The 17327-nt window shown below is 42.4% G+C and overlaps 1 protein-coding gene across 5 annotated transcripts in view; it reads right to left on the bottom strand.

Annotated features, from left to right (window-relative positions):
* Positions 1-17327, bottom strand: part of LOC138736495 (adhesion G protein-coupled receptor B3-like) — a 658849-nt gene that overhangs the window by 359927 nt on the left and 281595 nt on the right. For all 5 annotated transcript variants that reach the window (XM_069886125.1, XM_069886124.1, XM_069886126.1 and 2 more), the window contains exons 12-13: positions 5720-5866; positions 4602-4677 (exon numbers count right to left, since the gene is read on the bottom strand). In XM_069886125.1, coding sequence (XP_069742226.1) covers positions 4602-4677; positions 5720-5866 — 223 coding nt within the window. The remainder of the gene's footprint in view (positions 1-4601; positions 4678-5719; positions 5867-17327) is intronic.

Genomic DNA, 17327 nt, shown 5'->3' with positions numbered 1-17327 from the left:
CTGAGCAGTGCGGATTTTCAAACTTCTACTGTGCATTAAAAAATGTAAGGCAGACAAACAGTCACTATTAGTATCACCTAGTGCCCTTTATGTATGAGAGAAAGAGAATCCGTTCAGTCAGTGAGTGTCTGTGGATTTGCCTCCAGTGCACCCACAGTCCCTGCAGCCACACCGAAGCCTTTCAAATCATCGGCCACCTGAGATCCAGATCCAAATCTCCAGGAAGCCTTCAGTGCCTAAGGCCCTTCAGGAGCACTTTTTGCCCTCAGCATCCTCTTGAATCCTGGCTCTGATATCTGGTTCCCATGAGCCAGTCTCCAGCATCCTGCAGCCAAATGGGTCCCCCAACTGCAAGTCGCAAGACCTAACAGCTCCCAGCCTCCAGCCTGTGTGGGTCACTCTACCCTCAAATCTGCTCTCAACTGTTCCCCCCCCAAGAATCACAGCCCCAATCCTTCCCAGTATAGCCATGGAGTGACATAATCCAGTGTAATTTTATCAGTGAAGTGAACTGAACTGTTTGAAGGACTGGGAGATAGTGTATAAGAATAAAGAGGCGTTGATGAGGCTCTATGGGGCACTGGTGAGACCTCATTTGGGTACTGTGTGCAGTTTTGGGCCCTCATCTTAGAAAGGATGTAATGTTGATGGAGAGGGTGCAGAGGAGATTTACTAGATGATTCCCGGAATGGAAGGGCTGACGTACGAGGAGCGTTTGGCAGCTCTTGGGTTGTATTCATTGAAATATAGGAGAATGAGAGGAGATTTCAGAGACATTTCGTATTTTAAAAGGTTTAGATAGGGTGGATGCGGGTAAGATGTTTCCCTTGGTGGGTGAATCGAGGACAAGGGGCCATGGTCTAAAAATTAGAAGTTATCTATTTAAAACAGAGATTAGGAAGAACTTCACTGACACTCACTGACTGAACGGATTCTCTTTCTTTCATACGTAAAGGGCACTAGGCGACACTAATAGTGACTCTTTGTCTGCCTTACTGCCAGCAAAAGTTAAAGTATATCATGTATGTTACATTTTTTAATGCACAGTAGAAGTTTGAAAATCTGCACTGCTCATGGATTGTGTTTATTCGGATTTGTTGGATTCTCAGGCAGTATTTTTAAAATTCAAAAGGTCGTGGATCTGTGCAACTCACTGCCACATACAGCAATGGAAGCCACACCACTGGGAGTATTTAAACAAGAATAGACAAGTATCTCATTAGTGAGGGTATAAAGGGATATGGGAAAAAGGCTGGAAATTGGAACTAGTGTAGAGTAACTTTGTGTAGATTTACAGAACAGACTCGATGGCCTGGTTCTGTTCCTTTGTCTTCAGAATCTTGTGAATCTCCTGTACAATGTGGAGGAATGAATGCAGCTCCTGAAAGAGGAGTACTGTAACTGCAGTGAGGCAATATCTTTATTGTAACAACATAAATCTTCCATGCTGATGTTAGAATCAGAGTTACCAGAGCTGGCATTGGTGAAAATCAATAGCGGCATGTGTTCCACCTTCACTGCTGCTTATTGCACAGAGTTCAATTGAGCCACATGAATCTCCAAAGTATCTCAGCCATCAGGATGGGAAACCCACCTTTCAGCCTTTGCTGGGTTAAAGGAAGCACAATCACTCCCACGGTAGAGAGAAGAGGAAGCAGATATGTGTTTATTATTTATGAAGTTAATTTAATGGATTTTTAATGATTTTTAGTCTGTAGGTCTGCTTTTTAAGTAATTTAAATATACCTTAAAGTAATGAAAGAAAAACAGAAAATAATGGAAAAACTCAGCAGGTATGCAGTGAGAAAAATAGAGTTAACAGCTGAGGTGGATGATCTTTTATTATATGTCAAAGCCGTGATGATGCCTGAAGGGAATGAGACAAACCTTCCAGGCCATTGTTGTGTTGGCTGAGATAAGTCCAAGACATGGGCTCTCAGAGACTCTGCTGGAACACACAGTTTGGTCCGGGCCAGACACTCAGCAACTTTTGGGGCTATGAAAGTTTGACACCAATATTGGAAGCTGGTTGTAACAATTTGCACGATGTTATGAAGTAACTAAACAATCCATAAAGAGGCAGGTGAGTAACTGGATTCTGAAGGGGCCGAGCTGTAAATTGTGTTAATTAAAAAAGCCACCTGAACAATGGGGGATAATGAAAGTAATAACAGAGTAATTAGAGGGCCTTCCACACCAAGAGAACGCTGAGAATAACAAATTGTACAATGTGATGAGTTGAACATTTCTAACAATATTGAATCATTACAGTAACTACATCAAAAATAGGGACTAAGTAGAGATATCAATTCAAAATTAAGGAATAAATATAGAATCGGTGAGAAATGTCATAATCAGCAGATTATCACATAGCCCTTTGCACCTTATGTTGGAAGAGGATGAGCCACCCAATCTAATCCCACCTTCAAGCACTTGGTCTGACACTTTCAGGTAATGGGTCTCCAAGACTATGTCTAAGTTTTGTTCAAAGTTAAATGGGCCTCCATCATCCCTTCTGGCAACAAGTTCTCGATCTCCACCACCCTCTGGTTGAAAATATTTTTCTTACCTTCTCTTTAATTATTTTGCATCATTTATTTTAAAGTTACGTCCTCTCCTTTTCATTTTGACCCATCAGTTAATGGGAGAGGAGCGCATAAATTTAGTCAACCCAGACCTCTCACAATTTAGTATTTCTCAGTCAAATTTGCACTTTGCCTCTTTATTCCAAAGAAAATAACCACAACCTATTCAAAAAACAAAAATGCAGAAACTGGAAATCTGAAAAAAACCCCAGAAATTACAGGAAATATTCGTCAGGTTAGGTGATATCTATGCTGAGTCTTCCTGGTGCTATCGGATTTCAGATTTCCAGCAAACTGGTGTGTTCTCCAACTTACGGTTCTATAATTAATTTTTTTTTTCTCTTGGCTGCCCTCATTCCACTCCCTCTATTTACATCTCCTCCAGACAGATCAATTAAGATTTACTTCTCGTTTAATCTTGGAAGACAACAGTATTTTTATTACTTGGATCATCTCGGCCTCTACCCCACTTTGTTTTTCCACCCCGCATCTTAAAACACATTTGCTTTCACATGTTTCCCATTCTGCTGAAGGATCTTTGACATGGAAAGTTATCTGTTTCTCCCTCCACACATGCTACCTGCCTTTTTATGTATTTGTTGCTTTTTGTTGTTTTTATTCCTATCTTCTATTTTTATTCTTCATCGTAACATTTTTTTTCATTTTCTGCCAACATCATTGTCAATTTCCTCTGCATCCACTTCAGTGCAGTGGTGTCTCAAGAAAGTAGCATCTATCATCAAGGACCCTCACCACTCAGCCCATGCCTCTTTCTCACTGCTATGAGCAGGAAGGAGGAACAGGAGCTTGAAGAGGAACACTAAGATTACAAAAATAGCTTCTTCCCCTCTGCCATCAGATTTCTGAATGGTCAATGAACCTCTGGACACTACCTCACATTTTTCTCTTTTTGCACTGATTATTTATATTTTAATTCTTGTAATTTATAGCAATTTTGCTCCTGTAATGATCATTTCAGTGTTGGTACTGTGCAATTGCTCAGCAAAAGGAGGTGCAAGGTGCTCCGTCCATCAGATAGCCTACAGGTCACCCTTGGGCAAGGTGTAGTACCTGTTTAGCCTCCCAATCAGGGTCACATGAAGCCATTAGATTTCAGATGGTGGATGGTTTTTACAAGCAGATTATACAATTTGGAATTTATGGTTGTAAAACTAAAAACGCTGGGCAGATGAATCTGCTGATCAATGGCCAGGGTTACCCGTCCAGTATGGACACTGTAACTGAAGAAAGTAACGGTAACCACTTCAGCAATTTTCCCTTGCATAATCATGAACTCAACATCAACTACAGTTTCAGCTCAATGATGGAGCCTTCATCGGAGAACAGGGGAGGCAACAACTACAATTCAGAGGGTCAGAGATCGTGACGGATGGAGAGACATGATCGCCCATGCTGAATGGCAAAGCACCTGAATGAATGAATGATCAATACTGTTGCTGCAAAACAACAAATTCGTGACTCATGTCATGACCATAAAGCTGATTCTGACTGTTTCTGCAGTAAATTGTCTCTCTTCGCTGCACAGTAGAGATGCTTCTCCTGTCCAGCTTATCTGTTAACGTTGTCTGTGGCTGCCTTTGTTATTTGAGGGCAACGTTACATTGGCTTCAGGCTATGGAGAGTTGCTTGTTGGAATAATATTTTGTTACATTATTTAAGCTGAACTGAACCATCAGGCTGTGAAGAATTTACAAAATAAAATGACAGCAAAATGTAAAAGAATATAATAAAATTCCAACATAAATTAAATAATTCACAGAATCGCTTGCACAAGTAAACCATTATTGGTCTGCATTAAAGGTCTTGTCTCAAGATTCACAGTGAAAGAGAAAACCAGAATTCACTTAAAGTAAGATTTACGCTGCAGTGTTTCCTTTTTAAATTAAGAACATCTCAAGTATGCTCAAAGTCAGCAGGTCACAGGGAAACCCAAAAAACAGGAAATGTGTACATATGTCACCTCAGGCTGATAAACAAAGAAAGTCTGAGACTTACCTTGGGGAGGGCAAAATAAGTCCCAAGTTTTTGTAAAATATTGTTCCAAGTACAAAAACAGAAGATTCATCCATATCTGAAAAATTAAAAAAAAGTCATTGTATCACGATAGACAAGAAAGCCAGTTAGTCAACGACTAACACTGAAAGTCCCAATCTCTGACTATAGAAGCCTAATTAGAAGCCTAATTTCCTGGGAGAAGCCCAATAGCCTGAATAGAAACCTCATAGCCAGAATAAGCCTGAGATTGTCTGATCTCGGAAGCTAAGCAGGCTCAGGACTGGTCAGTACTTGGAGGGGAGACCACCTAGGAACACCAGGTGCTGTAGGTTTCTGTGAGGGTGTTGGACAAAGTGACGACTCTCTGTCTGCCTTACGGTTAACAAAAGTTAAAGAATTTCATGTATGTTACATTCTACGTGACAATAATGGATCCTTTACCTTTATATCCTAAAAGTTATAGAACATTACAGCACAGAAACAGGGGGCCTTTGGCCCTTCTAGTGTGAGCCAAAATATTTTTCTGCCTAATCCCACTGACTTGTATCCAATCCATAGCCCTCCAAACCGCTTCCATCCATGTACCTCCCCAAATTCTTCTTAAATGTTAAAATTGAGCCTGCATTCACTACTTCAGCTGGCAACTCATTCCACATTCCCACCACTTTCCATGTCAGTGAAGTTTCCCCTAAAATTTTCCCCCTTCACCTTTATTTGTATCTTACCTTCCCTAAGTGGAAAAAAAGCCTACCTACATTTAATCTGGCTAACCCCCTCATAATTTTAAACACCTCTATCAAATTCTAGCAAATATAAAATTCAATTTAAAAAAACCCTCAGAATTGTTCTCCTGGAATTGTTCACCCAACTCTATTTGGAATGTACTGTCAGAATTCACCAGCTCTTTAACATATTATCTCACATCAGCAAGTGGCTCAGTTTTTGCTGAGGGGATTTGCAATGCCTTTCCGAGGAAGCTCATAAATCATGAAACCAAGTTGCTCGACCACAGTGACACTAAGAACAGTGGAAAGCCATTGCTCACCTTCACTAATTAGTTACATTGCTAATTATAAGCATGCACAAAGTACAAACAATTCTCAAACTGACAACGTCACCTGGTGATGAGGGTACAAATATGTTCTTTGGAATAATAATTTTGTCTTCAGAGTTTCTTGCCCAGTCGACCATTCCCTTTCTTCCTTTCATTGGGAAGTTGATATCGGTCAGGACAGATGCTGCAGGCAGTTTGTGAATGCTAGCCACTGAAAGGGAACCACAAATATCGGATTTTATTAAACTTGCAACTTCACTTTCTTCCATTGTGTTTGAATATTCACATGCTTGTTATTCAATAATTACTTCCTTTGCCATCACTTAACTCAGGTACCGTGTTGAGAGTGAATCTGCAGGAATCCTCAGGAGGTTCTGGAACTATAAAACAAACCATTCCCTGGTACACCTTTCACCACTCTTGTTTAACACATGAAACTACAGGTGCTGAAACCTTCAGCAAAGAGAACCTGAAGGGAGACAGCAGATTAGGCAGCGTCCCTGACCTGAACAGTTGACTGTCCTCTTCCTTCATGGAATTTGCATGGTTTTCCCAGCTGATTCTCCAATCCCTTAATTTCACTGATGTGAAAAAAATTGGTTAAATACTGGAACTGACAGGCCTCTGAGAAAAGGGATTTCTAAATTAAAAAAATCTCTCATCTCTGTCTGAAATGGCTGATGCCTTATCCTGAGACATTGACTCCTGGAGTTGATTCAGTTGTCCTCCATGAACCCTCTGACTACTCCTTTAATGTTTCCACAAAACCTACATCCTTGACCAATCTTTTGAACATTTATAACTTCTTGTGAACCACTTCTCTTAAGTCAAAGAGGCAACTTGTTGCTGTATGTATAGTGAGGAGGAGAGTGAGAGGAAAGATGAAGGTACAGTAAGTCATTTAATGGCAGACTAATGACACGGACGTCGGAGATTTGCTTGGGTATGCATTTGGGAACAAAAATAAAATAGAGTGAGTGGAGCTGTGCTCAAAGCTGCAAGCTCTGAGTTTTTTAAAACATTAAAGCAAAGGACAGACAGTAAAACAGCCCTTTGGTCTCCCCATGTTCATGCTGATCATCATGCACCTGTCAGCTTTGGGAAGAATTTCCCTCGATCCACCCTATCTTTGTCACTTATAATTTAACAGGCCTCTCCTCAGCCTTCACTGCTCCAAGGGAAAAAAATCCAGAGGACCTGGAGGAAACCAATGTGAACATGGGAGAATGTACAAACTCCTTAAAGACAGCAGCAGATTTAAACCCGGAACACTGACGCTGTAATAGTATTGTGCTAACTGCTACGCTAACCATGTTGCCCTGGTTAGGAGGGAGTAGATTGAAAGAGAGGACATGAAGAAATTAGGAAGTGTCCAAACATGACGTACAATTATCTTTGGCATCCTGTTCTCCCATCTTCGTATTTAGTTTTTGTTCAAACAAGTAGTGTTTGGTGCATTTTCCTGCAGTGCCTCTGGTGGAAGGAGACCAAACTGCAAGGAAGCAGCAAAACATGAAAGACTGCAAACACGGATTGTAGTAAAAACAGAAAAGTGCTGCAGAAACTCACCAGATCTCACTACAAGGAAGCAGCACTTACTTAAATCGAGCAGGCCCTCACACTCATTTCCAACCTGGGTTCTGGGGCCTCTTTTCTCTTTAAAATCACAGATGCTCCACCTACATAGATTGCTTGGGTGTAAGCCCAATGCTATGTTGGACATTCAAGCACGTGTTTTACACCTGTCATACATGCACTGCATTGAGCAATGTCTTGTCTTTTGTCTCAGAAAGAGAATTAGTTGAGGCGCATAACTATAGCATGTTTATAAATCACACAGATTATAAGAGGCAGTGGGCATGGCAGATTTAACATTAGTTACCACCACTTTAAGAAGTACAGTATATGATCTACTGTTTTTTTGAATTGTTGATGCTGTGTTTCTGTGTAGAACAGTGCTTCTCAACCTTTCTTTCCACTCACATACCACTTTAAATGTTCCCTATGCCATCGGTGCTCTGTGATTCGTAAGGGATTACTTAAGGTCGAAGGTGGGTGGAAAGAAAAAGTTTGAAAACCGCTGTTTTAATTGTACCTAATTGATTCATTATGTGCATGGTTTCATAATCCAAAGGAAATGGGCCAATGACAATATTTCTCAAGCAAAATATTTTAGTAACAATTGGGTCTAAATCAGTGATTCTCAACTTTCCCTTCACACTCACATACCACCTTAAGCAATCCCTTACGAATCACAGAACACTTATAGCATAGGGATAACTTAAAGTGGTATGAGAATCGAAAGAAAAAGGTTGAGAACCACTGATGTAGAACCTGCTGGAAGCTGCCAGTCTTTTGGAAGTAAGCACATGGAGCTGCAAAATGTTGCCTGACTCCCTCCAAGTGCATCAGTTTAATTGTACTTCTGTTTCAAAATGCAATTGGACCACATTCAAGAGAAATTAAGATGGTAACACAGGAAGGGCACATAAAATCAAACTGTTGGAGTAGGATGGAAGAAACAGGTGCACTAGGTAGTTGTTTAACGTGCAAAATGTGATCAATATTTAGAATTGGCACCCATTGACAGTTGGAGGTGAACATTCCAGATGTATATAAAGAAAGCAACCAGATATAGCTGGGAGAGAGTTGGAGCAGTGTTCTGGATCCTTGAAGGTGATCACCTTGAAGGTGATCAACTTCCACATCCATGATCACTTTGTGAGTTCAAGCAGAAAGCTCCAACTCTAAACAAAATATTATCTGGTGCATAGCTAAATCAGATGCACACCCAACTGTAATTTATCACATAGAAATGGTGATCCAATAGGGTCAGGGCAAAGCGAAGTTCAAGTAAATTCTGCATTTCTGCAGCTGTTATGAATTTATGGTTCTTATTTTTAAAGGGCCCAAAGTTGTGTCGAGGCTAATAATAACACCAAACAACTGAAAGACAGTAGAGAAAGCACATGACTTGGGTTCACAGACAATACAAATGTTGAATGTGAACCTTAAGGAAACTGGCAAGTTACATTTTGAAATGTTTCATTGAATGGGGAGTGGAGAATCTTCATAGATATATAGAGTATTAAATGGGAATTTCAAGATGGAGATACAATCATAAATGATGAGTTACTTTATTTCTGAATGCACACATTATACGTGATTTAGGGCATTCATAATAGTTTAATGGAAGGAGACCTGTACCTATCACACTTAAGAAAATATGAAATCAGATCAAGGCTTTGGGGCCCCTACATTCTGCTCCACCACTTGCAGCTGATTTGATCTTGGCCGCAATTCCATTTTCCAGCCTTCATTTAATAATTTATGCATTTAGCAACCAAATCACCTCTGTTCTTGGAGAAACCCAAGAGACTGTGATGCTGGAATCTGAAGCAACAAACAATCTATTGAGGAACTCAATTGGGCCAAGCAGCGTCAGTGGGAGAAAAAGAGTGGTCAGCATTTTCTGTCAGAAGTCTTCATCAAGTCAGAGAATGCAGGTGGGATATAGTAGAGCGGATATATGGACAGTGAAATTTCCCATCTGGAGTATACTCTGCAACTTTGTGACTTCAAGTGCTTTGTACAAGCATTATCCAACAAGCAGGAGTACTGATGCTAATCAAGAACCCAGTCAATCCTTGAACATATTTGATGAGATATTATGAAACTTCATGAGGTCTGGAGTCAGACATGAATAGTGAAGTAAAGACCAAAGATGAGATTGGCTAACATTTTAGTGAATGACAGAGTAGACTTGATGGGCCAAAAAGCTTTCTTGCCTTCCAATTAGTATTGCATACAAATAGAAATGGATTTTTAAAAAAAAGTGAATGAGGTTCACAATTCCGATGTAGGTCAAATAAAGAACAATGCTGATAATGTATGTCAAGGACATCAATATTGTTTGCAAACTCTATCACAGTGATAGTGAAGTGAATCTGTCTGAAATGGTTGATGACTTTTGAGGAGGAGAAACTATTAGAGGAGCAGATAATGGTGGGGAGGAAATGGGGAGAGTGCAACAGTTGGTGCATAAACAGAAATATAAGGAGCTTGAGCACTCTTCCAGCTAACGGAACAGATAATGTCATTTATCTATTTTATTTCTGAAGAGAAATTAGAGGTCTTTATGCACTTATATAAAGGAGGAGAGGGCTGACAGTTCCCATTGACAGATGAAATTGAAATCGGGCCTTTTTGTCTGATTGATGGGAGTGATTGAGGCTTCGGTGGGTCAGCAGTGAATGAGTGATTCTTCGGCAGGGCAGCCTTCAGTGAATCAGTGGTGAGGCTTCAGCAGGGTGGCCTTTGGATCGATATCTTGGATTGATGTTAGGAGCAGGTAAAGAGGCAGTGGATTGCTCTAGTTGTGGGATGTGGGAAATCTGGGACAGCAAAATTGTCCCTAAGGACTGCACCTACAAAAGGTACATCTCACTGCAGCTCCTGACAAATTAAATTAGGGAGTTGGATGTGGATGAATACTGGAGCATTCGGAAGGCAGAGAGGGTGATAGAGAGGTTTCAGGGAGATAGTCACCCACAAAAGTAAAAGTGAAAAGGTAAAGTTCCATTATTGTCATGTAATACTACATTTAGAATGTAACATACATGAAATTCTTCAACTTTTGTCTACCATAAGGAAGACAGAGTCACAACATTGTCAAACCCCCCACACAAAAATGGGGCCCCAGTGAGGAACAAATTCACAACCCCTGGTTTACAAGACCAGTGCTCCGACTACTAAGCTATCGGAGCCTCTGAGGCAGATGACTGTCAAGAGAGGGAAGGGGAATAGACAGCGCAAGCAGAGCACCCCTGTGGATGTTCCCATGAAAATTAAGTATACCATTTTGGATACTGTTGGCAGGAACCACCTACCAGAGACAAGTTGTAGTGGTCACATCACTGGCACCAAGACTGGACCCTCAGCTCAGAAAGGAAGGAGGAAAAAGAGAAGAGCAGTACTGATAGGGGATTCAATAGTTAGGCAGACAGATAAAGAGGCTCTGTGGGAGAGATTGAGAATCCTGGCTAGTCTGTTGCCAGGGTCCGCGATATCTCGAAATGAGTTCTCAGTATTCTTTGGACAGAGGGTGAGCAGCCAGATGTTGTGGTCCATGCATCCAAAATCATGGGTAGAAAGTGTGAGGAGGTCCTGCAAAGAATGTTTAGAAATTTGAGTGCAAAGTTGAAGGACTGGACCTCCAGGGTTGTGATCTCAGGAGTGCTATCTGTGCCCCGTGTTAGTGAGGCTAGAAATAGGAAGCTAATACAGCTAAATACATGGATAAAGAGATGGTGCAAGTGGGAGGGCTTCATGTTTCTGGACAACTGTACTCTGTTCCAGGGAAGGTGGGACCTCATCCGATGGGGTGGTTTGCACCTAAATTAGAGGGGGATGAGCAACCTTGTGGATAAGTTTCCGAGAACTGCTCTGGAGGTTTAAGCTAGATTGGCAGGGGAAAGGGAACCAGAGTGTTAGAGTAGATAGTGAGGTAGAGGTCGATAATGGTCATGCGAGGACTGCATGTATAGACAGAAATCATGCATAGATAGAAAAGTTCTCAGATATATTTATTTCAATGCAAGTAGTATTGTTGGAAAGGCAAATAAGCTTAGGGCATAGATTGACACTTGGTGAAACTTGGTTGCAGGAGGGGCAGGACTGGCAGCTCATTGTTCTGGGGTTCTGTTGTTTCAGACATGATAGAGGGGGAGGGATGAAAGGGAGAGAAGTGGCATTGCTAGTCGGGGAAAATATCACAGCTGTGCTTAGACAGGACAGCCTAGAGGGCTCTCCTACAGAGAAAATATGGGTGAAGCTGAGGAACAAGAAAAGTGTGACCACACTGATACACTGGCTAACATTTTAGTGAATGACAGAGTAGACTACCCAATGGTATTATAGACTACCCAATGGTCAGAGAAAATTGGAGGGACAAATCTGTAAGAAACAGAAAGTTGTGATAGTAGGAAATTTTAACTTTCCACATATTGACTGGGACTCCCAAACTGATAAAGGGCTGGATGGCTTGTCAAATGTGTGCAGGAAAGTTTTATAAATCAATATATAGAGGTACCAATGAAAGAGGATGTAACACTTGATCTCTTTTCTGGGAACCAAACATGCCAAGTGACAGAAGTATGTGTAGATGAATATTTTGGGTCCAGTGACCATAATGTCATTAGTTCAAGTTAATTATAGATAATGATAGGTCTGGTCCTCAAGTTGAGATTCTAAATCAGAGAAAGGCCAATTTTGTGGAAATGAGAAAGGATCTATGAGGAGTTGTTTTCTGGCAAGGATGTGTTCAGTGAGCGGAAGGCCTTCAAAGACAAAATTTGAGAATGCAGAGTTTGCACATCTTTGTTAGGATTAAAGGCAATCTTGGTTTTCAAGGGATATTAATAGGCAACAAGGAGCAAATGAGGTACTAGAAGAGTATAGAAAATATAAGAAAATACTTGAGAAGGAAATCAAGGCAGAAAAAAGACACAAGGTTGCTTTGGTTGATAATGCGAAGGTAAATCCAAGTTTAAGAGTGAAAGCGAAGTAAGGGACAAAATTGGTTCCCGAGAGGATCAGAGTAGTCATCTATGTGTGGAGCCTCTCGAGATAGGGGAGATCAGTATTTATTCAGGAAACTGCCATATTGTATAAGGAAGGAAGGGAATCAAGCAGTAGTGTCTTGGAACATATGGAGATTAAAGAAGAGTAGGTGCTTGGTACCTTACAGAAAATAAATGTAGATAAATCCCCCAGGCCTGACATGATATTCCATTGGACCTTAAGGGAGACTAGTATAGAAATTGCAGGAGCCGTGGAAGAAATATTTAAAATGACCTTAGCTTTGGGTGAGGTCTGGGAGGATTGGAGGGTGCAGTGAACGGAGATTCACTGGTAGTGTGTTGTTGTACTGATGGCTGGCTCCACCTCCATCTGCTCGCATACAATCTTTGTTTCCCGCCTAAACCCAGTATCCTTCTGAAGACTATTGTGAAATTCTACCCATAGTTATGCTAATAAAAGCATATGTTCTCCCTCCAGTCGTGAGAGCTTTTATTCGCACTACAATTTTATTAGCTTATTCCCTGAATGATGGAAGTGCTACTTAAGCCAGGTACACTACTGATAGACCCTCTGTTACCCCGAAGTGGTTCAAGAGTTCACGTACTGGCTAGACTGCTTCCAGGCTTACCTAACTACGACCAGAGATGTCTTCCACACCAATGAACTCAGGAGGTCTGCACTTGTTTCGAGGTTAGGAACGAAAAGGAATGCAGTCAACAGGGACTGCTCTACATATGATGCTGCCATTGAGGTGTTGAAGGCGCGGTACATTCAACGAGGACCTAGCGAGGCACCAACTTGCTCTATGTCGCTAACGGCCTAGAGAGACCATCGATGATTACCTGCTGGATCTGTGGATGCTTGCCAAGAAGTACATGTATAAAGTGACTACAGGCCATGTTCATGAAGAAGAACAGATCCGGGACACTCTATTCGCAAGGGTCTGCTCGAGGTAAATGAAGGTAGAAGGATCTGGTTAGCCATGTTGAACTGGCCAAATCATTGGAACAAGCCAAGCTTGAGAATGATGACCTCGAAGCCAGCGAGCTCACTCATCCAGGTGACCCCTTCCAAGGACCGGCTGCTCCCACTACCCCAGCCCTAACCACTGTTGCTTCCCATGCAAGGTAACGGTTCAGAACGGAGGGCCCCTAAAATCAGAACCCACACGCAGCCTCTCCATACTGAATATCGACCCCCACCTCTCTTCCCGAATCTGTCCTTGGACTGCAAACCCATTGCTACCAAGAGCAGGAGGTACAGCACAGCAGACTGAGATTTTATAAAGTCCGAGACACAAAGTCTGCTTGACAAAGGTTTCATCTTACCTAGCACCAGCCCATGGAGAACGCAAGTGGTAGTGGCAAAAGGGGAAAACAAATTCAGGCTAGCAATTGACTATAGCCAAATTATTATTCAGTACCCGCACTTGGATGTATACCCCCTCCCTCGAATTTCAGACATGGTGAATGATATTGCACAGTATCGGGTCTATTCGACCATTAATCTGAAAACTGCTGATCACCAGCTGCCAAACTATTCCAAGGACCGTCCATATATGGCATTTGAGGCTAATGGTCGTCTCTATCAATTTCGGGGGGGGGGGGGTCCTTTTCAGTATTACTAACAGGGTTTCTATCTTCCAGAGGCAGATGGACAGAATGGTGGATGAGTATGGGTTGAAGGCCACCTTCCCCACCTCAATGATGTCACCATGATGCCCACGTCCAGAGTTTTCTCCACGTTGCTAAAGCCCTGAACCTCACTTATAACTCTGACAAGTGCATGTTCAGGACTAAACGTCTGGCTATCCTTGGCTACGTGGTGGAGAATGGCCTGGGGTTTTTCTCATATTACACCCAGTGGATCCCTCAATACACTGATAAGGTTCATCCTCTCTTAAAAGCCACTAACTTACTCCTCTCAGCTAAAGCCCAAATGGCTTGTAACTACCTCCGAAATCACATTGCGAAAGCCACCATGCATGCGGTGGATGAAAATGTACCTATCCAAGTGGAAGGCGACACTTCGGACATATCCCTGGCCGCTACCCTCAACCATTTTTTCCCCTTGGACATTACACGAGCTCTGGAACCCATCTGTGGAAAACGAGGCTCAAGCCGTTGTAGAAGCCTTGAGGCATTGGAGACACTACCTGGCTGGTAGGAAATTTACACTCCTCACTGACCAGTGCTCGGTCTCATTCATGTTTAATAATGTTAAGAAGGGAAAAATCAAAAATGACAAGATTGCTAGGTGGAGGATTGAGCTCTCCACCTACAATTATGACAATGCCTATCAGCCAGGAGCACTTAATGACCCTCCAGATGCCTTATCCAGAGGAAGCTATGCCTCTGCACACACCAGCCAACTGCAGTCTCTGCATAATGAGCTCTGCCATCCATAGGTTACCTGCATGGCTCATTTTGTCAAGGTGTGCAATCTTCCCTACTCCATGGGAGATATCAGGGAAATGACCAGGACTTGCCAGGTCTGCACGGAGTGCAAGCCACACTTCTTCTGCCCTGCAAAGGCACACCCGATCAAATCATTCAGGCCCTTTGAACGGCTCGGTGTCGAATTTAAGGGACCTCTCCCCTCCACGAACGGGAACACTTTCTTCCTCTCTATCACTGATGAGTACTCTTGTTTCCCGTTCACCATTCCATGTCCAGACACGTCTACTTCATCAGTCATAAAGGCCCTAGATTCCATTTTTTCCCTGTTCAGGTATCCCAGCTATATTCATAATGACCGGGGCTCATCCTTTATGAGTGATGATCTACGTCAGTACTTGCTGGCGAGGGATATCGTGTCCAGCAGGACTACTAGCTACAAACCTTGGGTGAACAGGTAGGTTGAAAAGGAGAATACCATGGTCTGGAAGGCTGTCAAACTGGCCCTGAAGTCAAAAGGCCTGGCACTTGCTGCCACTGTTGCTTCCCATGCAAGGTAACGGTTCAGAACGGAGCCCTTGCTGGCAGGATGTCCTTCCCATGGCACTCCACTCCATCCGGTCGTTACTATGTACCGTGACCAACACTACTCCTCACAAGCTCCTATTCAATTTCAAAAGAAGGTCAGCATCGGGAACTATACTCCCAATCTGGCTCACCACACTTGGTCCAGTCCTTCTCAGGGAGTATGTGAGGAGGAGCAAGACCGACCCCCTGGTGGAAAGGGTGAAAATATTCCACACCAATCCAACATATCCCTATGTGGAGAACCCGGAGAGCAAAGAGGACACCATCTCCATCAGGGACCTGGCACCTGCCGGAAGAGAGGGTTCATTGCCTCAAGTGCCCAGTGAGCCACAGAGCTCATTCTCACCACCCCCAGTCAGGGCCTTTGGGGATCCGGTTCAGGAGGAATGTGCATCCCCCTCCACCGTTGAGCCGGAGACCCAACCTGCCTCTTCACCCTCACAAGGGGTCAAGGAGACCCAAGACCACCTGGTGCTAAGGCGCTCCACCAGGACCTTTTAAATCTGTAAATAGCTGTATATTTTTCAACTTTTTTTTGAACTCATGTTCTCAGTCTTCTTTCACAGACCCTAAATTCTGCAGGAAGGGGTGAATGCAGTGAATTGGGATTCACTGGCAGTGTGTTGTGCTGATGGCTCGCACCACCTCCCAGCTCCACCCGCATCTGCTCACATATATCCCTGGTTTCCTGCCTAAACCCAGATCCCTTCTGAAGACTAATGTGAGACCCTACCCATAGTTATAAGCTAATAAAGTGTTTGTTCTTCCGCCAGACGTGAGAGCTTTTATTTGCGCTACAGAGGGTAGCTCATGACATTCAGTTTTTTAAAAAAGGCTGCAAAAGTAAACCAGGAAACTACAGATTGGTGAGCCTGATGTTACTTAAGGTAAATTATTGGAGGGTGTTCTGAGAGATCAGATATACAAATATTTGAACAGCCAGGGTTGGTTAAGGATAGTCAGCGTGGCTTTGTGCGTGCTAGGTCACATTTAACATAGAGTTTTTTGAGGAGGTGAAGGAATGTCTGTGGATGTTGTTTATATGGACTTTAGTAAGGCCTTTGACAAGGTCCCACATGTGAAGTTAGTTCAGAAGTTCAGACACTAGGTATCCATGGAGAGGTTGTAAACTGGCTTCTAAATTGTCTGAATGGGAGAAGCCAGAGAGTAGTGGTGGATGATTGCTTCTCAGACCGGAGGCCTGCGATTAGTGTGTGTGCCTCAGGGATCGGTGCCGGGACCATTGTTGTTTGTTGTCTATATTAATGATCTAGATGATAATGTGGGAAATTGGATCAGCAAATTTGCTGATGACACTAAGATTGGAGGTGTTGTGGACAGCTAAAAAGGCTTTCAAAGCTTTCACGGCTGATCTTTTACCCCACACACTCTTTGTCCTTCCTCCACATTCCCTGATTATTTTAGTAACCAGAAATTCACTGATCTCTGTTGGAATGAACTCGAATAATGAGCCTCCCAGGTTGGGAATTCCAAAGGTTTACAACCCACCAAGTGAAGACATTTTTCCTTATTTCAATTCCAAGTAGCTGGCCTCTTATTTTGAGACAGTGTTTTCTCATTTTAGACTCCTTAGATTGAGACACCTTTTCCCCATATTTACAGTATCACATCCTTTTATTCAGAGAGGTTCCCCCTCTCTTCAAAATTCTGCAGAACAGAGGCTCAACCTTCTCAATTGCTCTTCTCTTTGACCAGTTTTGTGCAGTTCTTTGAAGTGTGCTATGGATTAAAGGAACGGAAGGTGCAGCAGAATTTCGAGAAGGCATTTCATAAGTTGTTGCATCAATGGTAATTGAGGAATATAAATGCTAATAGAAGGAGGAGAAAGTAACAAAATAAGCATTGATCCAAGTTTTTCTGGCTAATAGAAAACAGAAACGAGACTTAACTGTGTCTTTTCCTGTTGGAAAGATGTAATGTCTAATGGGAGGTGCCAAAGGAGTGGCTGGGATCTAACTATTTGTAATTGATATAGAAGACTTGGAAGTCACCAAAATATGATTGCTAAATATGCTGAAGAAAAAAAAGATAATTGTAAAGAGGACGGAAGGGATAGGGATAGATTAAGTGATCAACATTTCAGAT

The sequence above is a fragment of the Narcine bancroftii genome, chromosome 6 (assembly GCF_036971445.1).
Source record: "Narcine bancroftii isolate sNarBan1 chromosome 6, sNarBan1.hap1, whole genome shotgun sequence".
Classification (NCBI taxonomy): Eukaryota; Metazoa; Chordata; class Chondrichthyes; order Torpediniformes; family Narcinidae; genus Narcine; species Narcine bancroftii.
This window is presented reverse-complemented; position numbering and strand designations above follow the sequence as displayed.